The sequence below is a fragment of the Amyelois transitella genome, chromosome 8, assembly GCF_032362555.1.
Source record: "Amyelois transitella isolate CPQ chromosome 8, ilAmyTran1.1, whole genome shotgun sequence".
In the NCBI taxonomy this organism is placed as follows: Eukaryota; Metazoa; Arthropoda; class Insecta; order Lepidoptera; family Pyralidae; genus Amyelois; species Amyelois transitella.
The window spans coordinates 6,375,262-6,401,922 of NC_083511.1; the positions used below are offsets into that span (position 1 = coordinate 6,375,262).

General features: G+C 34.1%; 3 protein-coding genes across 3 annotated transcripts; 2 read left to right on the forward strand and 1 right to left on the reverse strand.

The window, feature by feature from the left end:
• The first annotated feature begins 3,391 nt into the window (after window positions 1-3,391).
• Window positions 3,392-6,300, forward strand: LOC106136456 (uncharacterized). The gene is made up of 2 exons (XM_013337009.2): window positions 3,392-4,658; window positions 6,164-6,300. The coding sequence occupies exons 1-2, from the start codon at window positions 3,725-3,727 to the stop codon at window positions 6,223-6,225; spliced, it is 996 nt and encodes a 331-aa protein (XP_013192463.1). The 5' UTR covers window positions 3,392-3,724; the 3' UTR covers window positions 6,226-6,300.
• Window positions 6,301-11,690: 5,390 nt separating this feature from the next.
• LOC106134961 (glutamate receptor ionotropic, kainate 2-like) lies at window positions 11,691-20,117 on the forward strand. The gene is made up of 16 exons (XM_060945403.1): window positions 11,691-11,769; window positions 11,878-12,021; window positions 12,957-13,066; window positions 13,362-13,518; window positions 13,719-13,927; window positions 14,170-14,355; window positions 14,588-14,740; window positions 15,084-15,290; window positions 15,582-15,812; window positions 16,115-16,338; window positions 16,426-16,563; window positions 17,107-17,305; window positions 17,594-17,825; window positions 18,809-18,918; window positions 19,542-19,697; window positions 19,935-20,117. Exons 1-16 carry the CDS (start codon window positions 11,706-11,708, stop codon window positions 20,115-20,117), a joined length of 2,703 nt encoding a protein of 900 aa, XP_060801386.1. The 5' UTR covers window positions 11,691-11,705.
• A 93-nt stretch (window positions 20,118-20,210) lies between these two features.
• On the reverse strand, window positions 20,211-26,479 carry LOC106135773 (glutamate receptor ionotropic, kainate 2). Its single transcript, XM_013336154.2, has 16 exons — window positions 26,251-26,479; window positions 26,038-26,175; window positions 25,784-25,887; window positions 25,328-25,490; window positions 25,040-25,254; window positions 24,809-24,958; window positions 24,433-24,630; window positions 24,075-24,278; window positions 23,596-23,820; window positions 23,124-23,347; window positions 22,769-22,906; window positions 22,247-22,445; window positions 21,514-21,748; window positions 21,325-21,440; window positions 20,971-21,123; window positions 20,211-20,644 (listed from the first exon to the last, which is right to left on the reverse strand). Exons 1-16 carry the CDS (start codon window positions 26,345-26,347, stop codon window positions 20,441-20,443), a joined length of 2,763 nt encoding a protein of 920 aa, XP_013191608.2. The 5' UTR covers window positions 26,348-26,479; the 3' UTR covers window positions 20,211-20,440.
• Between the last annotated feature and the right edge of the window lie 182 nt (window positions 26,480-26,661).

Consider the following 26,661-nt stretch of genomic DNA (forward strand, 5'->3'; position numbering starts at 1 on the left):
CAACATGAGGCTGAAAATCCTTTTGAAGATATCCAATATCATTCTGCTAATTGGAAAACATGCGACATGTCATTCTCGAGCGAGATGGCTAAAATATTTTAATTAAAACAGCGGAGAAAAATATCAAATGACAGTTCCTCATCAGTATTCTTCCTCTTTGCTTTAGTCCTGGATATTTAACCAGTATATTTAAGTTATTTAACCCTCCTCTTTCGACCATGATGACATTAGGGAATCAGTTCTCTTAGTCACCTTTTATGACATGGAAAAGCGATGGAGTGGACCTATTCTAACGTGCCGGAAACCACACGGCTCTCAGAAAAATATCATATGGCACTCGTACCTTATCAGTATTCTGTCACATATAATTGCAGATATGTTGGAAAATTTGCAAAAGGAAATGAACCCACACCCCTCGCCTTCCATACTCCCCGCGCGGCGGAAAATGTTAAGTGCACGGAAATTGAGTTGCGTCGAATTACGTGCAGCTTCGTAGATGCAAATGTGTGCTGCTAATGAATCATTTATTCAAAATGAGTATAGTCTTTGGTAAGCCAGAAATAACGTAGTAAATATATAAATACCAAAATAATGCTTAAAAGCAACTAGTAGTTACTAACTTTTCTTACGCTCATTCCCTTTAATGATTCAAAATTTGGAAAGTTTAGAAAAATGTTGTGTTCTAACAAAAATTATTTGTAAACATTACTCAAATAACCGGAAATACACGTAAATCTGTAGGTATGAAAAATGGATACCAAGGTAAAGTAAAACTAAATAAAATAGATCCATCCATTATTCAACAGGTAAGGGCTTATTGGTACATTTGGGAGGATATCGGTTGAACCCCGGGTCCGACGGATACTGTCCTTGAATTGCGATCTAATAGAATATTCGAGATACAGATACGAGTATTCATTGTTTTTTACAAAAATATTGTTGGTTTAATAGGATTTTTTTAAAATAACTCTTTCAAATAAATCCCTAAAAGTTCATTTTCCATCATTCCCTGACCTGGATTTGAACCTGGGACATTCTGTGTCACAGACTGCGCACGCACTACTACTGCGCCACAGAGGCCGTTGATTGTATAGTAGGTAAATTATTATCGCCTCCCCACATTGCCAATACTTTGATAAAGTTTTTCTCGATTTTCATTAGACTCCAATAATCTTTATCCGTGTCAACAACCTCCGATAAATTTCACAGTTCACGAGGTGTATTTGTCGTGGCTGGCTAGTAATTCGCCCTGGTCCGAGTCAGAAGTTCCCCGTAATGAAGCCGTTAAGAACGGTATAAGTTCCAGCATCCGGCGCCGCTGCACAATGCTCGGAGCAGACCAACTCGCAAACTTTGTTAGTAAACACTTTGTTTCCTGCTAAATAAAAACTTTACGATTATTAACGATGAATGGTTCTTTACGTAACTTAACATTTTCGTTATGTAATTTTTTTAGGATTGGAAAGGCTGGAATAAGCAAGTAAACCTAAAATCTACGTTAAAACATTACTTTACTTCGGGGATAAATCCACTTAATTTAAGTATAATCACAGAATAGATTTTGATTGGAAAGACAATGATGTTACACTCACACATTTCATTTATGAGATGTAATTGAATATAAGTAAACAAAAATAACAAACTTTATTACAGCATTTGTAATTGTTCTTCTGTATAGGTAGCATACGGCTTTTTTCAGGCTTCTCCGTTTCCATTAATTATTTAAATTTTGTCAGTTGACTGGGTTTTCTAATTTGGACGACTGTTTAGTACAGTTAGTAAGAAATACCGAGGAAAAGGTAAAATCTCTGTAACAAAACTTATTTTTATTAATAAGTGAAAAAAAAACTCTGATAGTGCCTGAAAGACGAAATACTGCTGTCGGATCAATCTACCTTTTGTTTCATCGATTATATCGAAATAACTTTGAAATAAAAACACTAAAGATCCTAGTGATCTCAATAAATTAATATTCTATTTAATAGAATGCAATAAATTACATTAAACACATTATACGAGACTTTTCTTATAATCATTTTTATATTTGAAATTAATTCCATTCCATTATTATCATTCTTATATTTAAAATTAAATCCAATACGATAATATTTTTGCGTTTACGATTTTCTCAAGACTGCTCGTACAATATGAGATGATAATAAAACAAGGCACTATTTTATTTCAGAAAACATTTCAGACCAATGTTTTCCAGCTCCGATGATATTCCACAGAACCCTAAAGAGATTGAGGCGCGACCATTAACGCCTCTTGGACTAGAATACGACCGAGTTTATAAGTCTTGAGGGAAAACTGCGACTTTATAAAATACTCCATCATGTCTTTATGATCAGTGCGCTTTTATTTTACCTCGGTTATGAAAGTTTCGATGTTATGGTTGTAAGCATCTTATTATTTAGTGTGCTTATATTAAATTTTATTTTTTAAGATAAAATAAAGAACTTTCTTATTTACAGAAGAAATCCAAACCAAAACAGGAGCTTTATTATTAAAACACTCCCAAGTATTAATATGATTAGTTGCCAAGGAACCAAATAAAATCGAAGCGGTACCTCAAGTTTTTAATTTACGTTATTGTTTTCAAGAATAAAAAAGTTTGCTTGAAACTTATCAGGCTTAAATCGAGTTGTTCAACATTCGAAGTTTGGAACACGTCTATATACCTTTCTTGTATATTGTTTGGTACGAAGGGGAGACGACAAGATCTAGCCGAAAACATGGATTTGTTTCAATTTGAGATTACGCTTCGTCGTAGAAATTAGTTAAGAAGTTTATTCTAAACTAACGTGTATACTTATTTAGTAGACAGTTCAAAAGAGTTCATAAAACTACTCGTACATATACTTACTACTCTAAATATAAACCTTCTCTTTCCCATAGATGTCGTAAAAAGCAACTAAGGATTATGCTAATAAACTTGGAATTCTTCTTTTAGGGGATGGGGTAGGAACATGTCACTATTTGAATCGCATGTATCATCAAGGCAAAAAGCTTAACGTGGCCCATCAGTCTTTTTAAGACTGTTGGCTCTGTCTACCCCGCAGGGACTAAAGACGTAATTATATGTATGTATGTCTAGAAATCGACATAAGATAAACAATTTAGTCTACCTTTGCGAACGAAATGTGTTTTGTTCATATTTATGTATGGAAAGGTATTCAGGTCAAGAGATGATTCCCAACATCACCCATGTCAAAAGTTAAAAGCTGTTGCGTAATTGAGTGTCAAATTCAGGTGTCTAATCCAATACGTAGAGGTATCAGGTATGCGAAACCGACGGAATGAGAACAATTAGGGAGTTCGAGCGTTTTATTTCACACACCAAAGTTAACCGGCGTGAAGACCCTTTACAAATTTGTTCAATTAAAAAAAAAACATAATATTTGTTGATGGCAACATTTTTGTTTTGCTGTTTCCTTTTCCGTTTCTATTCCGCTTTGGTGTGCGTCGATTTATCTTGTTAAATTAATAAATAAAACATTTTAAAGATTTCAAACGTTTTTATGTTCTTTCCCGAACATAAAATTGGTGCCGAAACCCGGGAACATATAAATATAATCTCAAATTTAGTAAAAAACACAAAATTGTTAAAAAATAAAAATCCGACGCCGTGCCGTGCCGCCATTTTTGACGCCATTCAAGGAAAAGCTTTATAAAACACGCATACCAACAATTCGGGAAGCCAAGGCAATATTATAATTATAAAATGGCGCATAAATCTGCGATTTCAAATGATCCAGCATTCCAGAGAACCAAACTAATAGCCCAAATTGGACAATTTAAAGGGCAGCTAACAAGGGCGCAAAAATTCGCCATGGAACAACAAGAACAAGTACTCGTCGATTGCGAATCCATCGAGCTACGAATTAAAGGTCTCCAAGATTCGCTGGTTTCTTATAGAAGCCACAAATTGAGTTTGCAGCTTCTAGATGATAAAATTGACGACTCTAATTTTGAGGAGGATGACTTAGAAGAACTGTGCTTATTTACAATAAGCAGCATGAAGAAAATATTAAATTCTGCGAAGGGGCCTGAAAACCACAATAGCACGATTTTTAAGGATACCACGCCGGAGTATAGCGCCATGACCAGGAAGTTACCTCAGCTTGAAATACCATACTACGATGGAAAGGATGTGGTGCAGTACAAAACCTTCATGGATATGTTTATGGCAGTAATCGGTGGTGATACTAACCTTGCTCCTATACAAAAGCTATTCTATTTAAGAAAATATTTGAAGGGAGATGCGCTAATGCTGGTTGAAGGTCTACCTCTAGTAAATAGCTCTTATGATGATGCATTAAGGTTGCTAAATAATAGATATGACAATAAATGTATTCTAGTAACTCATCATATTAATAAGCTGCTAGACATACAAGCAATCTCTAAAGGTACTGCGCAGAACTTAAGACAGTTTGTTTCATCAGCTCGTCAACTACTAGGAGCTTTAAATGGGCTTGGTCAAAAGACGGAGCATTGGGACATGATAGTTATTACCATTTTAATGAGAAAGTTAGATTCTTATTCTTGCAGGGCTTACTTTACAGATAGAAACCAAGATGCCTTACCAACCTTGGATGATTTTTTCAAGTTTGTGGAGAAGAGAGCTTTGAGTTTTGAAGAAAGTCAGCATTCAGAAGGTAAGTCTCACATTCTTTCTAAACCTCATGTCTCAAATCATGCAAGTACATCCCCATCTTGCAAGTTTTGTCAATCATCTGATCACAAGTTGTTTATGTGTCAAAAATTTCAATTATTAGGCATTAATGAGAAGCTAGAATTTGTTGAAAACAATAAACTGTGTAAGATCTGTCTTAACCTTCATAATAATAGATGCAAGTTTTTCTTTAAATGTGGTATTTGTAAGAGTAAGTCGCATCATACAGTATTGCATGAGGATGATAAGGTGTGCTGTCAAAATAGTGCTTCTTATGGGAGTATGGTGTTGTTGCCTACAGTCAAAGTTAAGATTTTTAAAAGCGATGGTTCCTTTATATTAGCAAAAGGTCTTTTGGATTCTGGGTCTCAGATTTCATTTATTTCTTCCGATTTAATGTGTGAGCTAGGTTTGCCCACATTCAAACATGAAGTTAATGTATCAGCCTTAGGTCAAAAACAGCAATTAATCACCAAGGCTGCGAATATTATGTTAAATTCATTGCACAATGATTATATATGCAATGCAATGTTTTCTGTGGTAGACAATATAACTACCTATCTGCCACAAAACAAATTCAACTTAAAAGATATAAATTTGCCAGACAATATTAACTTAGCTGATGATGAATTTAATATACCAGGCCAAATATCTTTCCTTCTCTCCTCTGACATATTCTTTAAAATTATGTTACCGGACAAAATTGAATTATGTGAAGGAAATTTATGTCTGTTATCAACTAAGTTTGGCTATGTTCTTTCTGGAAATATAAAAAGAGACGATATTTGTCTTGTCAATTATAATGAAAACCCTGTTGTTTTAAATGCTATTTCTAGTAATAATGAGAGTGTAGATTCCCTCCTTCAAAAATTTTGGGACGAACAACATATTCCTGAAATTGAGAAAGAGGGTATAGCAAAGACCGAAGTGTGTGAAGCCGAATTTAAAAATTCGGTACAGATAATCGATAATCGATTTCAGGTGCGGTTGCCACTCAAAATACCAATCGAAGATTTAACATTGGGGAACTCATTCAATTTAGCATTGCAACGATTAAATAGTTTAGCGAAAAGATTTAGCAAAGATCCTGAACTAAAGAAGAATTACACTAAGTTTATTCAGGAGTATTCTGACCTAGGACATGGCAGGTTTATCGATTTAGCATCATCAAAGATGCCCATCGATCAATATTACTTTATGCCCCATCACCCTGTCATAAGAGAGCATAGTCAGACAACCCGTCTCCGAGTTGTTTTTGATGCAAGTGCCAAAACAAGTTTAAATTTAAGTCTTAATGATGTTCTTTATAATGGGCCCACAGTGCAAAGGAAGTTGTTCGAGATATTAGTATTATTTCGCTCATATGAATTTGTAGCTTTGTGTGATATCCGTCAAATGTATAGGCAAATAAGAATTGATCCTTCACAAAATCATTTACAAAATATCCTTTGGAGAAGTAATGTTAATGATCCATTATTGTGCTTGCAGCTTCAAACTGTTACATATGGTGTCAGGAGTTCCAGTTTTCTCGCCACGCGATGCCTGGTTGAGCTAGCAATAAGGTATGGAGACAAATATCCATTAGCAGCCAGCGTGTTGTTGAATAATACCTATGTCGATGATTGTCTTTTTGGGTCTTACAGTATTGAGCAATTAAAGCAGGTATGTAATGAATTAATTACTTTATTAAGGCTTGGAAGCTTTGAGCTACATAAATGGAGCTCAAGCAGCAATAAGGTATTGTCTGATATTCCAAAGGATAAGCAAGTATTTTCTGAACATCATCAATTTGATAACAATGAAGCTGTTTTAAAGGCTTTAGGATTATCTTTAGATATGAAAAATGATCAATTTAGAATATGCAAGCCAGAAGGTAAACTCCCTAAAGAGTGGACGAAACGAACTGTCTTAAGTTGTATTGCGACATTTTTTGACCCTTTAGGCCTCGCTGGCCCTATTGTCACAAAGGCAAAAGAATTTATACAAAAACTATGGATTGAAAAACTGTCTTGGGATGATCCACTACCTGATAAATTGTTATTATCTTGGAATAATTTCTTTTGTGATTTAATGAATATGGATCCCCTTATAATAGACCGAAATCTTAAAATATGTAATGCTGACCATGTAGATCTAATTGGCTATTGTGACGCATCAAATATTGCATTTGGCAGTTGTGTTTATATAAGAGCTATACATGGAAAAATGGTGCATGTATCATTAGTTTGTAGTAAATCAAGAATTGCCCCTGTTAATGCAAAAATATCCATACCGAAACTAGAGTTAAATGGTGCAGTATTGCTGGCCAAATTGTTTAAGAAAATATTATCATTATTTCATAATGTTAATTTTAGATATAAGTATTTGTTTACTGATTCTCAGATAGTACTTTGGTGGTTGAAATCTGATAATAAGCCACAATATATTCAAAATAGAGTACGTACTATCAATGAATTAACGAAAGAATGTAATTGGTTTCATGTTAATGGGTCAAACAATCCGGTTGATTGCTTGTCTAGGGGTTTAAATCCCACTCAATTGGCTTCTTGCCAAATTTGGTGGCAAGGGCCACAAGAACTTTATGATGTAAATTTCATTCCCAAAGAAATTAGTTTAAATAAGGTTATATCAGACGATATTGATGATCTCAATGTTGTTAATTGTAGCATACAACAAGAAATGTTTCCTATTTCAAATGTATCAACGTTAACTAGGTTGCAACGTATATATGCTTATGTTCTTAGATTTATAAATAACTGTAAACTTGCTAAAGATGATAGGAATTTAAGAAATCTCACTGCTTCTGAAATTAGATACTCAATGTCACGCTTGATTGTGTACATTCAATCTTTACACTTTAATCAAGAACTTAAATGTATGGCAAAAAACATACCTATAAAAACAAATGTTAAATCTCTTAATCCTTTCTTAGACAAATTAGGGATAATGCGCGTTGCGGGAAGGTTGGAAAATGCCAATGTGCCTTATAATCAAAAGTATCCAATAATTTTACCAAATAAATGTCATTTTACAACACTTATCATACGCAATGAGCACTTGTCACTATTGCATTCAGGATTAAAATTAACTTTGTCTAGTTTAGTGCAAAGGTATTATATTGTAAGTGCAGTAAGAGAAATAAAAAAGGTAGTTCATAGATGTACCATATGTTTCAAATTTAGAGCAGAACGGGCTAGCCAATTAATGGGATCACTACCTGGTGCTCGAATTACTCAGGATAGGGTGTTCAATCAGATTGGAATGGATTATTGTGGGCCATTTCAAATTAAACAGTCAACTCTTCGCAGATCCATTATTAGTAAAGGCTATGTGCTAGTAATAGTTTGCTTTGTAACTAAATGCATTCATTTAGAGTTAGTATCTGATCTCACTACTGAATGTTTTTTGGCAGCTTTTAAAAGATTTTGCTCCAGGCGAGGAATCCCAGCTACCGTTTTCTGTGATAATGCATCAACTTTTAAAGGTGCTAATAATAAGTTAAGGCAATTATATCTTTTGAATAATTCTCAAGTCCACAAGGACAATGTTTCAGATTTTTGTACAACAAGGGGAATTGAGTTCAAATTCATTCCATCTTATAGCCCTACTTTTGGAGGACTTTTTGAAGCTTCTGTTAAACTTTTTAAATACCATTTTAAGCGCGTTATTGGAGAAATTTGCTTCACATATGAACAGTTCTACACATTAATGGTTCAAATTGAAGGAATATTGAACTCAAGACCTTTGACATCATTATCACAAGATGTTAATGATTTTTCTTTTTTGACTCCGGCTCATTTTTTGTGTGGAGCTCCAATAAATAGTATTCCTGAACCAGATTTGACCTCTAACAGTAACACAAATATTTTGAAGTTCTGGAGAAAATGTACAAAGATCCAACAGGATTTTTGGAAGGCGTGGCATAAAAATTATTTGTCTCAGCTTATATCACGGCCCAAATGGCATAAGGCTAAGCAGAATATTAGAATGGGGGATTTGGTTTTATTAATTGGAGATAACTGCTCTCCACTTAAATGGCCTGTTGCTAGAGTCATAAATTTATATCCAGGCTCAGACGGTAAAGTAAGAGTAGTGGAGGTCAAGTATGGTCAGAGTGTTCACAAACGAGCCATAAACAAGGTAGCTGTATTGCCAATTTATGATGATTAATAAGTTTAATATTAAGAATATATATGTCAACGCTAAGTTTATTAGTTTATAATTCAGGAGCGATTAGTTTTATTTTTTTGCAAGGCTCCTCGCCAATTTATGTTCAATTAAAAAAAAAACATAATATTTGTTGATGGCAACATTTTTGTTTTGCTGTTTCCTTTTCCGTTTCTATTCCGCTTTGGTGTGCGTCGATTTATCTTGTTAAATTAATAAATAAAACATTTTAAAGATTTCAAACGTTTTTATGTTCTTTCCCGAACAAATTAAGGAAACTCGGATGTTAGCGTTAAGTCGTATTTATTGAAGACTTATACCTAGTTTTTTTAATAATAAAGTAAACAAGATAATCATGAAATTTCTTATCAAAAACGTATTCTAGCACCTGTAGTCACGACTTTTAGTTTTACGCTAAACAAAAAGAACAACATTGTAAAGTAAAAATACCGACTCTACAAAAAAAAATTATACAGCTAATTAACAGCATTCGTCCCATTTGTACGAACTAAGAAGTGAACTGTGTAACAAAACATAAAAAATGGTTGTCATTTCTTCACCAGATATTAAACAAGTTTGAAAAGCGACCGACATCACAGGTGGTTGCCATTTAATTTATTTTAATGAGGGACCCAGCGTTACGGCCTAGAGCCCCGAACCCGAGGATTCGCAACTACCCCCATTACACGAACTTCTTTAGATTTATCTCATTAAATTAAATTGCTATGTGTCGGCATTTTTATAGATTTTAATAACATTGCCTCTGTGTATTCTGCGTGGTAATTACGTGGGCGCATTTATTCATTGAATTTTCTTTTCTTTTTCACTTTGTTTAGATAAAAGTTATGTTACGATGTTGCTATGCAGCTTTTATACATATACATTATAAACATGGCTTTTAACGACCTTGTTTTTGTTAATTATAATGTTCTTATTTTATGCCCTAAAAATCGACACCAATTGTTTAAGAATCGAAAATATATACTTACGTGTGTTTGGCACCAACTCCATAAGGTATAATCGTGATAAGTAAGAATTATAGGAAACAAAAACGTGTCCGGCTGTGTGTTTGCCAAATTCAAAAAGCTTTTTTTTTTAATTTTATAAATTCTCATTTATTAGTATGATCAAGTGCATATTGATACCTATAATAGCACCGATAGTAGGCCACCCTATTGGAACGACGCCAAAACGCAGAGTAACCGTGGCGAGTTGCTTCACCTGCTGTTTTCATACGTTAAAAATTCCGTTGCTTAATGAATACTTTTGTTATTGAATTCTAGAATACTACTATAGAACAGAAGGTCCTTCGTACTTGTAACATAGTATAAGAGATTTGAGTAATGACCGTAGCGCCTCATATTTTTTCCTTCTTTTGAGATCCACATAACTATTTTACGTGATAAATAAAATTTGTATATTTTGGTTTGTAAAAAATGAACTTGGGCCATAAAGGTATAAGACGAAATTATCTTACCATTTCGTAACCGAATAGTATAAATATAGATAATGGTAATGTAATCATTATAATTAAATATGATCGTTCTACATTGGTCGGAATTAAAAAATTAAAGTAATTGATAATAGTGAGAAATCCCTCAGAAGCAAATTAATTCAAATTTTGATTTTACGCAATCTGATTAAAGCTGTAATATTTTACTATCAGTTATACCGTGCGCCGACCAAAGGGAAATCACGCATATACACGCGATACCATCCGCTTTTCGCTCATATGACTTTCAAAGGATGTATTAGTTTTCTTCTTTTAAATTCTACAGCAGCTACCATAGTTTTTTTTAAATCCGGATTTTTTTGTACATAAAAATGTGTTCTCAAAATTTGTTCGTATTTAATACAATATTTTATTTTTCAAGTCTTTGAAATAAAATTATACAATTTAAAATTCATTATTCTGATTTTACTCATTTCAGCAACACAATTGTTAAGCTAACATCATGTTTAATTCAGCATATAAGTTATACAAAAAAGCCGACCTAATATCTGAGAAGTACTGTTCTAATTACGTATTAATAGATACAATTGAGTTGGCAAAACAGCTGTTGTGATAACGTATGCACCAAACTGTTGAGATCAACTAGCGCGAAATTTCGCGTCGCGCGCGTACTCAACAATCACGCTACGTACTCGTTTATTTGGTACATTTAGTGCATTTTCGGTGCATGCGTTTTGGAGAATCCGAAGTGATGTTTGCGATGTGTCGAGTCGGGTAAACAGTGGCGAGCTTGTAATGCGACAGCTGCGCTCGCTGAATCCCATTGTTCCAATTTCACTACTTTTGTTCGCAAAATCTCCGCTAGAAAATGCTGCATCAGGGCGAGTACCTACTTTTAGTACAGTCTAAGGCTGAGACGATGATATGTATGTTCTTCAAAGAAAACGCTGAATGATCGATTGAAGATAAACACCTGTATATATAATTTAAAATATCTTTTACCACATCACATGGCCGGTAATACTAAACGGATTAAACTAAATATCAATTGTATTATTTTCTCCAAACCTGAACTTATTAATTAAGGATATACTGAGGATTTTATCTGTAATAATAATATAATAATAAATTATACATTAAAAAATACAGCGCTATCCTAAATCTGTTTGTTTCCAATAATAGAAAAAATAATTGTAAAGCCGAAACTCGTGAGAAGACGAGGTTCCTAGTAAAACTGAAAATCCTTAATTAATATGATGACTGTACATCTTTATCCCCATCCTCACTTTACTACTGTTGTAATTTATATTGCCAAGTATTAAATTGTCGGGACCGGGTTTCAAAACGGGGTTTACGGCTGTTTCTTATTTTGCAGGAATAAAATACGTGACAGTCGTATTAATAGGACTTATGTTTGGTGGAGCAAAAGGCGTATTAAAACATTTTGAATCACCTAAAACAATAATTAAAATTGGTGAGGATTTTTTATCAACTTTGTAGCAAATATGCTATCGGTGAACATTGAATTTTGATTATCTCCAGTTATATACCAAAGTATCGTGTGATTTCTTCTTTCTTTAAGGTGCTATATTTCCACAAGACACTGTCACAGAAGTAGCATTCGCGTCTGCCCTTGCGCAAGCGACTATGGAGAGCGAACATTACAATTTTGAAATGGTAGTGGAGTACTCTCCTTACGGTGATAGTTTTACGGCTTCTAAAGCAGGTATATTTTTCTAATTTTAACTGGGTGTAAGTGCTGTGAATTACCTCCTACCTTATCAACCTCTTGATGTCTCGATTGTGTACTCCTTAGAGAGTAGCCCGGGGTGTGCATGGCAGAATTTAATTTCATTGATTGTATTCAAAGATTGCAATCCAGTCATATTAGTTCTAATGCACAAAATATTTTAATTTGTCTTGTGTAGCAATCCAAAATGCGTGCATATATGTTGTATATCGAAACAAACCTACATATCAACTTTTCCATTAAATTACTATACCAAATGAAAATATTACCAGCAATTTAAGCTGACAGCGAACAAAAGACCTCATTATCGAGTATCAAGCCTGTTAACGTATAATAACGCCACAAATTCAATTGATAGTCGCCAAATAATCCATTAAAGCGGCAATGGAATATTGAAATTGCCGTGATTCACGAACCCGATGATTGCTTTTATATATAGTATTAGCTTGTAGTGGTATTATGCTTATGTAGAATTAAACATTATGAATTACATAGTTACCAAGCCAGCCCACCTACGTCATATGCGATATTTTCAGTCTGTTCTTACCAAATAAGGTTTAAGTTAAATAGAATAAGGTCGCAATAAAACTTCCTCCATATCGGTATCATTACATGTTCTGTGCATTTTTTCGATATGTACTCACATATACAGTAAAAGAGTTCCATATCATCCTCATTATTTCCGATTGCGTCCGCACCTCTTGAGAGGAGACCGAGCCGATCACAAAGCGACTTCCATCAAACTTCCGTAATCTTTACAAGTGAACCATATCCATATTGAAGCTTTGTTGATTAAGCATGCTGAGCATGCAGTTGCCTGAATATGTATGTTATCTCGCCGTTTGTCTCGCCAAAAGAGCATAGAATTGTCCTCTTAAATTCGTTTGCATAAAGTGATATATTAATTGCAGCTTGTAAACTTATCTCCAGCGGAGTGGTGGCCATTTTTGGCCCCACCGATGAGACATCAGCAGCAGTAGTTGCTGCTAGAGCCAGAGCCGTAAAGATACCACATATCCAGGTAAGTTTTTATATATTTTTAAATACTATTAAAACAACAGAAAATAATTACCATGAATTAGTTTCAACAAGGTAGCGTGCTTAAAAGCCTGATTGAGCCCGTAGGACTCAGGCTCAATAAGACTGTATAAAATATTTTATATCTTTAAATCGTTCTTCTTAAATTATTAATATTACTATCAATAATTTTAATTTGGTTTTTTTTTTATTTTAATTAATTATCGGCCAAAGTATGTGCTTCTAAAAATAACATATCAACTCATGAATATTTTAACACATCATATTATCCAATCCAGGCTGTATGGCGACCGCCTCCCGTGCGTTCCTTGGAGCGTCCCAACCCGCCCGGCGTCAACCTATACCCCGAAGCTGTAGCGCTTTCTAAGGCGGTCGCGATTTTCATAAAGGACAGCGACTGGAACACCTATACGATGCTATATGATGACGATCAAGGTATTAAAACCAGAAGATGTCTTAGTTTTGTTAGTAAGTAGGTATACGTATTTAATAATGTCTCATTACAACTCAATTAAACATGTTTAATTTAGTAACAATACCCATAGTAGAATGACAAAAGCGCAGAGAAGTGAGGATGTAACCGAAGGTAAATTGCTTTTTTAACCTTTTAATGCAACTCTATTGTACTTATGTAGGTCTCATAAGATTTCAAGAAATTATTAAGCGCGCGGATCCTAATCATAGATGGATTATAAAAAAACTGACACCTGGCGAAGATAATCGCCCACTTCTTAAGACTCTGAAAGCTACTGGAGAAACCAGGGTTATTTTGGACTGCGCAGCTGACAGAGTTCTGGACTATTTACGACAAGCGAATGAAGTGAAGTTCTTTGAAGATTATATGGTATGTATGAAAAGATATCGTAATTTTTGTTTTGAGTTTTGGATTTTCGTACCGCTATGAAACTTTTGCTAAGTCGTAAACTTTATCAATTTCAATCACCGCAGCTCCATAACTTCCGTTCAGTACATTTAAACTCCATTTCTTTTCGTTTAGGAAATGTGTATCTCTCGCATGTGAAAAAAATCGTATTGTTTCAAAATACTCTAATTAAATTATCCATGTTTAATATTTTGATTTTTCAGAGCTACGTCCTTATGTCCTTGGATGCCCACACATTAGATTTGGAAGAACTTCGCAATGGTTTATCCAATGTTACTTGTCTAAGGATTTTTGATCATTCCGATCCCAGAACGGAATCTGTCCTATTAAACTGGAAAACAAGAGAATCTTCTAACGTGAAAATACCTAAAGAATCACGTAAAATAACCGTAAGTTATACGTTTCAACATGCTAATTTTACCATTCAAGTTTGCATTAAATATTTGGTCTATTTCTATAATCATACTTATAAACTTAAACGTCACATCATTACATAGAAATCATAAAAATAGCAATGGTAAAAAGTGCGTTGTTAAATTGTAAATAAACAAATATCATCATGAAATATGTTACTCCGATTTCATCAACATAGCACCAATAAATGGTTATATGTTTATTTAGGTAGAAGCCGCTTTAGCTAATGATGCTGCTAGACTTATAACGGATGCTGTAGAAAGTGCTCCAGAAGAGTTTAAAATAGAAGCGCAAGAAATCAAATGCGGCTCAGAAAATAAATGGAATATTGGGGACGATTTCTTAAAACATATAATGACGGTACATATTTAAGTACATACTTACTGATACAGAAATGTTTCATTCACAGGACCATACATATTTCACGTTCCCCTTATCAAAAGATACGAGTCTCGAAAATATTTAAATTCCATTAAATTCCAAAGTTAATTAATCAATAGACTGAATCTCAATTTTATCATTAGGCAATATCATTATATGCGTCACAAGTTACTTTTCTATCGTCTAAAAGAAGAAAGTCAAACCATTTCCTTGATTGGATTTTTACGGGAAGACACGCAGCTACCAGAAAACACAAACACTACCAGATCAATAGGGAAGTTTCTTCTATAAAAACATGTTAAAAAAAAAATAACTTTTTCAGAATCCGATCACAGGAATTACAGATAAAGTAACAATAGACAGCGTAACAGGTGAACGAACGAATTTCAGTGTAGAAGTGATGGAGTTATCCAATAGTGGATTTAATAGCATAGCGAAATGGAACCCTGATAAAGGTTTTGATTATGGAAGATCTGCCAGTGATGTTTCTAATCTTTTAGCGGAAAAATGGCAAAACAAAACTTTTAAAGTAGGTATAGTAAAAACGTTTGTTTGCATGAAGATCAACTACGTATAACCAATCTAGAATGTTTTGTATTTTTACAAAGCTACGGATTTTAATTATTTTTTCCAAGTAACATTTGTAGTAGCGTATAGCTAGGTACTTAACTTATTATTCTTTCAATTCTGTGTATATAAAAGTACTCTGTAAGGGATAAAGACGTCACTTTGGGTGTGTATGTAAGTATGTATACTAAAATAATTAGATTAATTTTTTTTATCCTTAAACATGGATTAATTAACAATTTTTTTACCAAAGGTAGTTTCTCGTATTGGCGCGCCATACCTAATTGAACGGAAGCCTAAAGAAGGAGAAACCTTGACTGGAAATGATAGATATGAAGGATACTCGAAAGATCTGATACATGAAATATTAAAAGAAACTTTACACTTGAATTACGAAATTGAAATCGTGCCAGGAAACGGATATGGCTCTTATTCTAAGGAGAAACAAAAGTGGGACGGCCTAATCGGACATCTTTTGGAAAGGGTTTGTACTGATATTTCTTATGAGTTGGTAAGAATAAAACGCCTTCTATGACAATGATTTAGGGCTACAAAATTAAAATGTAACGAAACGTTGACTGAAACTTTTATTTTGTACTGAAAATGTCAGGGTTCTATAAGTTTTATATTCCGATATGGTAAAAAATGCCTATTAAAATACGTACTAAAAAGTTTCACCTTTAATCTTACAGCAATTAGTAAGGTTCGCTTTTATAGGTTGCATCCTGAGCTGTTTCAAACAGAAGTCCGACTATTTTTCTAACAGATAACTTGTTTGATTTCCAGAAAGCAGATTTAGCAATTTGCGATCTAACCATCACCTATGACAGAAGGTCTGTGGTGGATTTTACTACCCCTTTCATGACATTAGGTATAAGCATTTTATACGCAAAAGCAGCACCACCTCAAACTGAACTCTTTTCATTTCTTAAACCATTTTCTGTTGATGTGTGGATTTACATGGCTGCTGCTTATTTGATGGTGTCTTTGATGCTTCACATCTTAGCCAGGTAAAATATTATTTTAGGGTAGGATACATATATAATATTTATAATGCTAATTATGAAGCTATATATATATAACATTACTCCTTTCAGATTGGCTCCAAACGACTGGGAAAACCCTCACCCTTGTGACAAATCACCAGAAGAGTTAGAAAATATATGGCATATCAAAAATTCCTGTTGGCTAACGATGGGATCCATTATGACACAAGGCTCGGATATTTTGCCTAAGTAAATATCATTTTATGTTTTTATACATAGTATTATCATGTCATTATTGCGGTTTCTAATATAACAGCTTGAAATCTCCCAATAATGCCAGAAGATTTTGTTAGATTGGAACACATTGCGTAGTTATCGCTAGTCAAAATTATTATTTTATAAACAGTCTAAGTCATCTTATTCGACTTTCACGGAAATACGGGTAGTATAATATTTGAATCTCAACTCTCTTATTAAGCCACACAGCTGAACGCGGCCAATCAGTCTTGATAATATTGTTGGCTCTGTCTACCCTACAAGGGATATAAACGTGACTATATGTATGTATAATAAGTAGTAATCAAATTCTCATTCTTAATCTGTTCAGTCTTGATAATATTGTTGGCTCTGTCTACCCTACAAGGGATATAGACGTGACTATATGTATGTATAATAGGTAGTAATCAAATTCTCATTCTTAATCTGTTTTATTTGTTCGAAATATATTTTTAATATTCAATGAATTGGTATTATTTTTCTCACTTAGCATAACAATTGTAAATGTCCTTGCAGGGGGTATTCGACCCGCTGGGTGTGTGGTCTTTGGTGGTTCTTCGCCCTGATCATGTGTTCGTCCTACACGGCCAACCTGGCCGCCTTCCTCACCAACGCTGCTATGGACGACTCCATCAAGAGTGCAGAAGATCTGGCTATGCAGACTAAAATCAAATACGGCACCGTTTTGGGAGGATCGACGTATTCGTTTTTTAAGGTATAGTGTGAATCAGTAAAGATTTAATACTGAAACAAATTGTCACAAACCTATGTATTTGACATTATAAAATCCAATATCTCCGAACCCGAAATAATAAAAATACTCATTCCGAATTGTATGAGTAATACACGTATTTTCAGGACTCTTGAAATAAGCTCTTTCAAAGTGGAATTTACGAAATTACTTATTTTCACTTGTTTTGGTTCTTGAAAAAATTATATTTAATTTTTATGTCCTGTTTTGATGTCCAAAAAGTGTTTTTTTTTAAATTACATTACTTTGCAGAAATCAAACGTATCCACATATCAAAGGATGTGGGCGGCAATGGAGTCTGCTCGTCCGTCTGTTTTCCTAAAAAATAACGACGAGGGTGTGGACAGGGTGTTGAAAAGCAAGAGGACATACGCCTTCCTAATGGAATCCACAGCTATAGAATACCAGTTGGAGAGGAAATGTGAGCTGATGCAAGTGGGAGGTCTACTCGATTCCAAGGGCTATGGAATAGCAATGCCGTTTTGTAAGTTAACATATAAATTGCATGTCCAATGCTTCTTACTATCCGTTTTAAATGATATAAAGGTTCTTATTACACTTTACAAACAATTAAATAATTTTAAACGTCATTAGGGAATAGTTAATGGAAATAATGTTTTTAAATAACCAATTTAATTCATAGTAAAAACATCCAAATAAAGGGTTGATCTATGCAAAATGAAATACTTTTATGATTTGAATAAGTTAGTCACCAATATACCTTTTTTGTTTTTTATTTGAAGTACTTAATAAAATTACCAACAGTTATTTCATTTTCGGCCAATTAATGCAGAAACGTCCATTATGTTATTTCCTTAATACTGACCTGTTCAACATACCCTGGGGCTTCGAAAGCTTAAATTTTGCATGAAAGTTTCAAGAGGTTTCGTCTATAATGTACTCAACCAAAATACCGGCTTTCTAAAACTCTCTTGAGGGCTCCGCACTGAAAACCTGGGCTTTCCTGAGGGAACAGAATAAGGTTGCGTTACGGGTATATAATCTATAATTAAATTTAATTATATACTCTCTATTTTTTACACATACATACATAAAATATCCCAGAGAGGTTGGCAGAGATATCTATCCACTTTCCACGATCCCTGCTTACTTTTTTCGCTAAATCCACACAACTTATTTTGGAGGTAAATCAATCTGCCTATTTTGACTCTGGCTCTTTATTAAAAATGGTAATAACATAGTAGAAAAAATATCATCTTAAAAATTTATATTGTACTACTAACGCCATCTATGATTTAAGATGTGCAACTGTAAGAGTAAACTTAACGTACTTAGTAATTTGTTGGGTAAAATAAAACTATTTATAAAAACCCACCCATATTAATAATATAGATATACAGAAAAAAATATTTATACCGGCTTAAAAAATCACGCGAGCCCCTATCAAGCTGCCCTTTTTCGCTAGTAAAATACCTAGGTATGTATGACAATTTTTGTTATTTTCAGTTTCTTCGTACCGCACAGCCGTCGATAATGCTGTGTTGAAGCTAGCAGAAAGCGGCAAACTGGTTGAGCTCAAAAACAGATGGTGGAAACCTGAAGTGGAAGTGTGTGTGGTAAGTAATGCCAACCTATTCAAATCCCAAATGGAGAAAATAAGGTAAAATTTATTTATATTTGTTATGTACATTTTCTATTTTTGTATTGTACATTTTCATATTCAATTGCCTTTTCAGTAAAACTGCTAGACAAAGTTCGTTGCAAAAATGTTCAATTTATATTTAATATTTCTCCAAATTCAAAATTTTTATTCATTACTATAGGATACTTCATGTCGCTTAATAATTATCAAAACGTATGGTTTAACAACATTGGTTGACGTCACATTTCTTTCTCCCTTAGGGAAGCTCTATGGACAAAAATAAATCCATAATACCGTTTGGCTAAACGACAGGCTGTTGTTGACTACGACCTACAGAGTATTTTGTGAAACGAACGGATGATTTTAGTAAAAGGGTTATCAGTAACTGGATTTCGCATCGCAGCTGAACTCGCATGAAGCTTATAGGTATTCCTAGTATAATCGTTTTCAAAGAAATATTCGGAAAAAAGTAACCTATGTTTAACCTCGGGTAATTAAGAATAATCATATACAATTTTAATAAAATCTTGGTACTGGTTTGAAAATCGTATCAGACAATTTTATCATTTATATAATCAATATTTTCTCTAATCGCAGTCCGTGGAGGCCGGAGAAGAAGGAGCAGCGGCCGAGTTGGGCATAGAGAACGTGGGCGGCGTGTTCGTGGTACTCGGCATTGGATGCGGCATCGCGGCGGCCATGGGATTTCTTGAATTCATGTGGCATGTCCGGGAGGTTGCTATAGAGCAGAAGGTACATACATAAGACCATATCCCTTACAAGAGACAGAGCAACGAGTCCCGAAAATCTTTTAAGGCCGTGACTATCAGGAGTAACATGTATTTTAACAGTTTATTTTCTAAACTCGGTATTCACTTACTACTTCAGTTACCTCTTACATCTCAGACTAAGTCTACACTATAGAAACAACACTGTTAACCACTCATTACTATAAGTAGTATCATTACCAACATTTAAATAATATTACAGATGACCCAGTCCGACGCATTTTGGGCAGAATTGATATTTGCTCTAAGTTTTTGGGAAACTGAAAAGCCAGTTCAACATTCGCGTCCTTCTTCTTCGGCGTCTTCATCAAAACATGGCTCCAGAGCTTCATCCGTCCTCAGGTCAGCTGCAGACTTGTTCAAGATAGACTTCTTAAATAAATAGGTGTTTGATTCATTAATAGGTGTTTTATTAAAAAAAAATATGATTTATTTACTTTGGTAGTATAATTATCTTTGGCTACACAACATGCTTCCACGTAGTCAAAAGACGATGAGAGCGGCTGCCGCTGTAAAGCGGAGCGTAGCGCGCTTGTCTTAGGGCGCCTTTTTGCTTCCTTATTTTGTTATTTTTAGTATATCTATTTTGTTAATCGATGACTTTTCAATCAACGCAATAAGTAAAATAAAATAACTAAAAGTTGTAAATACCGATACCTATTTTTAACTTATTTTTACCCACTATAAAGCCAGTTTATTCTTATTTCTTTAATAAGTATCCTCGAAGTTAATAAACGACGATGCCGCCCGAATAACTGACACCGCTCGTGACTGAGAGCGCTCGCGGAGAGGAGACGGCGAGCCACTACCGCTCGAAGGCGGGGCGGAGCGCGGCGGCGCCACAGGCTTGTGAAGCACACGTGGGTCGCATGACGCTTTCCACTCGCTCTTTATTGCTTCTTTAAATGTTACCTGGAAGTTTATATTTTCATTTTAATCATCTAATTGAGCGCTTCTCTTGTGGTGACTAGTTGAAATGGGAATCAAACAATCTCATGTCAGACTTTTCAGAATTACTTATAAGTAAAAATAAAAGCTTTTAACAAATAACGGAATTTGATATTTACCTTATCATAATTTATGTATTTGTACTCAATTTGTGTAAACCTTGTATTTTATCTTAAATAAACAGCTTAAATGAGAAGGAAGCGAATATTCTACCAGTATACAGAGAACGTTCGAACAATATCCCCAAAATCCTCGTATTCTTGTTGAAAATTATCATCTTGTCAACCTACCTTCTCCTTAACAGCAATTTGCCTTGCATGCAGCAAGAAGTCAATGATCGCAATGCAGAGACCCAAGAAACCGCCCAAAGCCAACACCATGAAAATACCACTGGTGTTCTTCATTTGCAAGGAGCCACCGTCATCCTCCACTTTGGGCCTGTCCTAGTATAACAAAAAAAAACAGGTTAAATGTCCGTATTTTATACAAGCATGACTTTTCTTTATGATCAAAAGTATCTTGATCAGTACAGAATAGCTTTATCTTGCCAGCCCTTTTAAATACCAATCCATATCTATCCAATTTGAGGGATTTGAGGGACACAAAGTCAAATTTCTAAGACTGGGGAATAGTTAAGGTTCTACCTGACACCGCTTTTCGTTATCCTCGTCTTCCCACCACTTCTTCTCCAGAGCTGTCAATACTCCAAGTTCTTGTAGAGATAAAATCGCATTATCGATCCATTCTTTACGTGGGTAATCTAAAACAAGGATTATTTACTAATACTTTCTCGAACTTGCCCGTGAGACATAGACATGTAATTAAATACATACTTTTCGGCATTGCAATTCCATATTCCTTGGAATCTAATTTCGATCCGACCATCTTCAAATCACAGTTTCTCTGTATGTAGTATTCGATAGCTGAGGACTCCATGAAAAATGCAAAGTTGCCGGTTTTACTTCGTAATACACGTTCTTTGCCTTCATCGTTGTTGTTAAGGAAAACGGAAGGTTTCGCTGAGCTCATTACTGACCAAATTTTTTGATACACGGAATCATTAGAATTCTGAAAAAGCAATAAATTTACATTAGCTGACGGCCTCTGTGGCGCAGCGGTTATACGCTTGTCTGTGACACCGGAGGTCCCGGGTTCGAATCCCGGCCAGGGCATGATGAGAAAAAAGAACTTTTTCTGTTTGGCCTGGGTCTTGGATGTTTATCTATATAAGTATTTATTATTAAATTAATATAGTATCGTTGAATTAGTATCTCGTAACACAAGTTTCGAACTTACTTCGAGGCTAACTCAATCTGTGTAATTTGTCCCGTATATATTTATTTGTCCCGTATATATTTTGTTGGGACTGAAATTGCCTTTTTCATTACTCAGTGAATGAAAATATAGAAACTGTCGTTGCTTCACCAATAAATCAATAGCTACTCGTGTCAGGCAACTCAAATAAGAAACCATCGACACGAAAAAAGAAAAGTTGTTTCAAAGCACATAATACAGAGTTTGATAGATACCTATAGATAAAGTAATATAAAAGATCGTTTAAATTACCTTGAAAAAGAAATACGTAGAAGAATTATAGACAGCGCCATATGAGACTTTATTCTGCTCAGACAAACTCTTCACGTCAGTAATATCATTGCTTCTACGGTCGTTACTGATGAAGGTGGACATATTAGCTGTGTACGAAGCTGTAATAATCATAGCGAAGAACCACCAAACACCTGATGTCCAGCGAGAACCCACTCCACTAATAAACAATTAAAATAATAAAAATTATAACTAAGTACCTATTGCGTTAAAGAACCACAGACACAAGCTAATACTGGTCTATTGAATGTTCAACATTTTATCAATTGCAAAAATAGCGTTATTTATTTGGGTATCTCATAAACAAAATCTACTTTAGAAAATTCTTAAGCAAAAGCTGGTTTAGAAGTAAAAGACAAAGTATGAATTGAAAGATTTCAATAAGCATAAACAAAATGAAGTTTGATTCAGGAGTTATGTTATAAAAAAATTGAATTAATAAGAACAGTCGAGTAAAATATTCAGATATTATGTCGACAGTACCGAGGCAATATATCGCATCCCTGTGTCATAATAGAGCCCATAGTGAGCCACATACAGTTATAAAGACTCCAAATATTCTGCAAGTTCTTAGGATCTTGATTACAAGGGTGAGGGTTCACCCAGTCGTCTTGACTCATTCTGTAACAAAATATAATACAGATTAAAACTACCTTAACCATGTAATCTTCTTGAGGAGAAAGAAATGATTTTATACATTTATAATGATTTTATACTTCTTTATTTAGATTTTGAAGAAGTTATTTAGTTATTTCTTATTTAATCTTAACCTCTAAAGCTACAAGTCCAGTCTTTTCAAAAATAAAAAATAAAAGAGTATATTTATATTAATAGTTACCTGGCACACAGAAGTAATACAAATGAAACGATGATATAAAACGTCACTAGGTACAACCACACATCCAACGCTAGTGGTTTGATGAAAGAGAATTTGTTGGGATCTTCTGGTGGAGGTTCTCTAAATAACATGCTGATCCCCAATGTCATAAAGGGTATCGAAAAGTCAACCACAGCGTTTCTTTCTGATGTAATAGTAATATCACATATTCCCAATTGGGCTCTCTGTAATAAGAAAATGAAAAATAAATATTAACTGAGACATTTGCTCAAAATCAAAGTCTATCATCAAAGACGGTCTTGTCAATGTTGATAAAAGACTTTAATTTTAAGCATCATAATATTTTCTGATATTTGAAACTAGTATATTATCATTTTTTAATTAAAGAGCCTTAAAGGTCTGTAAAAAAAATTGTTCTCTACTAAAATAGATATTGGTGATACTCGTAACTTAATTTCTTAATGTTACTTACATGGTCCATTAACTCGCCAATAATTCCATTCCACTTGGAAGTTCCCTCAATTTGCTTGCCATAATTGTCGTTAGGCGCTCTATAAAACTCGTATTCCAAGTTGAGACCCTTCTTACGGTTTATCTCTTTGAAAATAGCGTCCATCAAATCTATGGCGTATCCACGATACCCTTCTGTACTATTCGGAGAATCGTAATAGTAAGGTTTACCGTACCTAGTTACGATCTACAATAACAATTGAAATTTAAATTGTTATGTGTATTAAAAAATAAAACTATATTACACAATATGTTTTCTTTTAAAAAGCCTGATTATGTGTTAATTGAGACGTTTAGCTTAATATATTTAACATTCTTTTAATGCGTAAAGCAACATTTTCTAAGTTCATTAGTTTAAAATAAAAGGACAGTATTCATATATTATGGTTTCTAAAATTATATTAGTAAACCCTTTTTTGGTTTGATTTTTATTTATCCCACCTTAATTACGTTGGATTTCAACGCGGTAGAGCGATCCGAAACATTCTCGTTTACTTTCGTTATGAGGTCAGTCTTTGAATCCCAGTAGCCGACATTTATAAAATTCATGTCCTGGTTTAACTTGGAATATTGTAGAACAAAGTTTGTCCGTTTTCCTTCATCGTCAAATTCAATGTTGCCTGTGAAACCTTCTCTAAGTACTGTCTGAAAGTGTTCAAATAATGTTTTCTTAAAAAAGGTATGTCGATTTTATACGTTCCTTTATTTCATTATGCATAGACTTGTCTTAGGAATAATAAAGGAACGTATTACGAGTAGTACCTAGGTATTGGATAGTTTCAAATCAAAATTTTCTTACGTTCTTAAGTGCCTGCCTTAAAGATTCTCCCATAGACCACGGCGTATAATCTGCTTTATTTTCTTTAAAACACATTGCCGGTGGGTCTTCCAGTGGGACTTCTGAATAATATCTCATGCCGCTATCACCTTCGCCTTGCATACTTCTTATTGCTGTTTCTACATGTCTTAGTGCGTCGATAAGAAGCGCTGTTTCTAGCTGCAAATGATTTAAACCAACCTTTTTCAGAACATTTACAAAATTCGCTTCTATTAATTGCGAAATTTTAATGTTCATAATAGGTAAGCGAAACTTTCAGTGGAAAGTAAAATTGTACCATATAGTACAAATTTACTTCCCACTGCAAGTGGAAGTAATGATGGTGGTTAGAACCTACCTTTGTTGGGTCTTTGTCTGGATTTATTTTTATCTCTCTCCACCTATCTTCCCCAGCGGTTGTCAAATAAAATGTTGATACATTTGCTCTAAGCTCAGGAACTTCTGCTAGGTTAATTTTGTACGAGTCCAAGTTGGTTAATATGAAACTCTGAAACGTAACCAAAATATGGGCCGTTGTTTGTAAACGATATAAAAATAAATTTATGACACAAGTTATAAAGAGTCTTACCAAATATTCTGTTGAATTTTCTACTTCAATTATTTGTTCCATATATTTATTTACATTCTCAACTTTACAGTCCAAAACGTGGTAGCTCATGTGAAGCACTTTTATCACGTGCTTTAACGTCTCCTTATTATCTTCTTCTGGGTCTAATTTTCTAAACAATATTGGAGTGCGATCTTGAGGCCACGTATTTACTATTTCTTGTAAACGTATAAAACCTAAAAAGTACATTATATTGGACTCGTTAACTAAATAATATTGTATTAAATAAAAAAACAAGTAAATACTTACTACTGTCATCCTCATACAATATAGTAAATTTGTCCCATTGTAAATCCTTTATAAGTCTCGCGTATGCTTTCGATAGTATTTCAGGTGGTGGATGATAAGAAAAGGTAAAAAGATTTTGTTCTATCTTTTCAATCGGTTGCCAGCCTAAAGCCAGATGTGTAATCTGGAAAATAAAGGACATTTTTGTAGCGAGCATTTTTATATTAGATCCGTAAAAATTTGCTAAAAGTATGAATGTAAAAGAGTAAGTACTTCAGTCGACTCAATATTGATTTTTTTTTAATTATGAACCTTAAGATCGAAAATGTTTTGACTTCCCAATAAAATCGGTTGGGCAAAATACTTGATTTGCATTAAAGCGTCGGATTTTTGATTAGAAAAGCTGTTTAGTATTCTCTACCAAACCCAACCTTAAGATACTTGTAATTAGTTTGATTTTATTGAAACAGTACTTACATTTAATCTATTGCATAGTAAACAAGACGTATCGCAAATTCCTTTGGTGGGTCTTGAATCAATTAAGGCTACGATACCTTTGTTACCAGATGTCCTGGGACACACTGCAAAATTATAGTAGATAATTCCTCAAAATAGGATTTTTATGGATTTGATTGGATTTAACAGTTAAAAACAAAATAATATTATTTAAATAATTATGGAGGTACATACTATGATAAAGAACATTTTTTTGTTGTTAATCATAAACTTACTGTCTAATGCAATAGAATAACTATCTTCAGCAACCGAACTCATTGTTCGCCCATAAATGGCCTTAGCCCCACTCGTTTGTGTAATAATCTCAAAAGCCCTCTTGGAAATCTCATTTGATTCACTATTAAACAAGCCACCTGTAAACAAACAAACCATGAATAACTCAATATATTTAATACATTTAAATTTAAAATATTGAAGGAAGAACGTACCGATGGGGAAACTACTAGTGGTCATGGCTTCTACTTCCATCATTTGATGGAACAGAATGATAGATAAAAGATTTAACAGATACATGTTTATATTCATTCATTTATAGTATTGTTAGCCTACAGATGTGATGCGGCTGCCGCCTCCACGGCGTCTGAGATATTTTTGGAGAACAATTTTAGGTCGCGGCGCTGCGAACACACGCCGGCGTCGCGACGTTTTCGTCATTAGATGCTGGGATTCCAATATTTGGTGACCGCGGAAATTCTTTTTAGATGAATGAACTTTCAGAGAGCTAAAATAAATTTTAAAATTAAAGATAAGACTTTTTATTACTAGTTATTAATATCTACACAGTTATCCCTAAATTGTTAAAATCACTGGCTTCAAGATATCATTCTTCAATATAAACA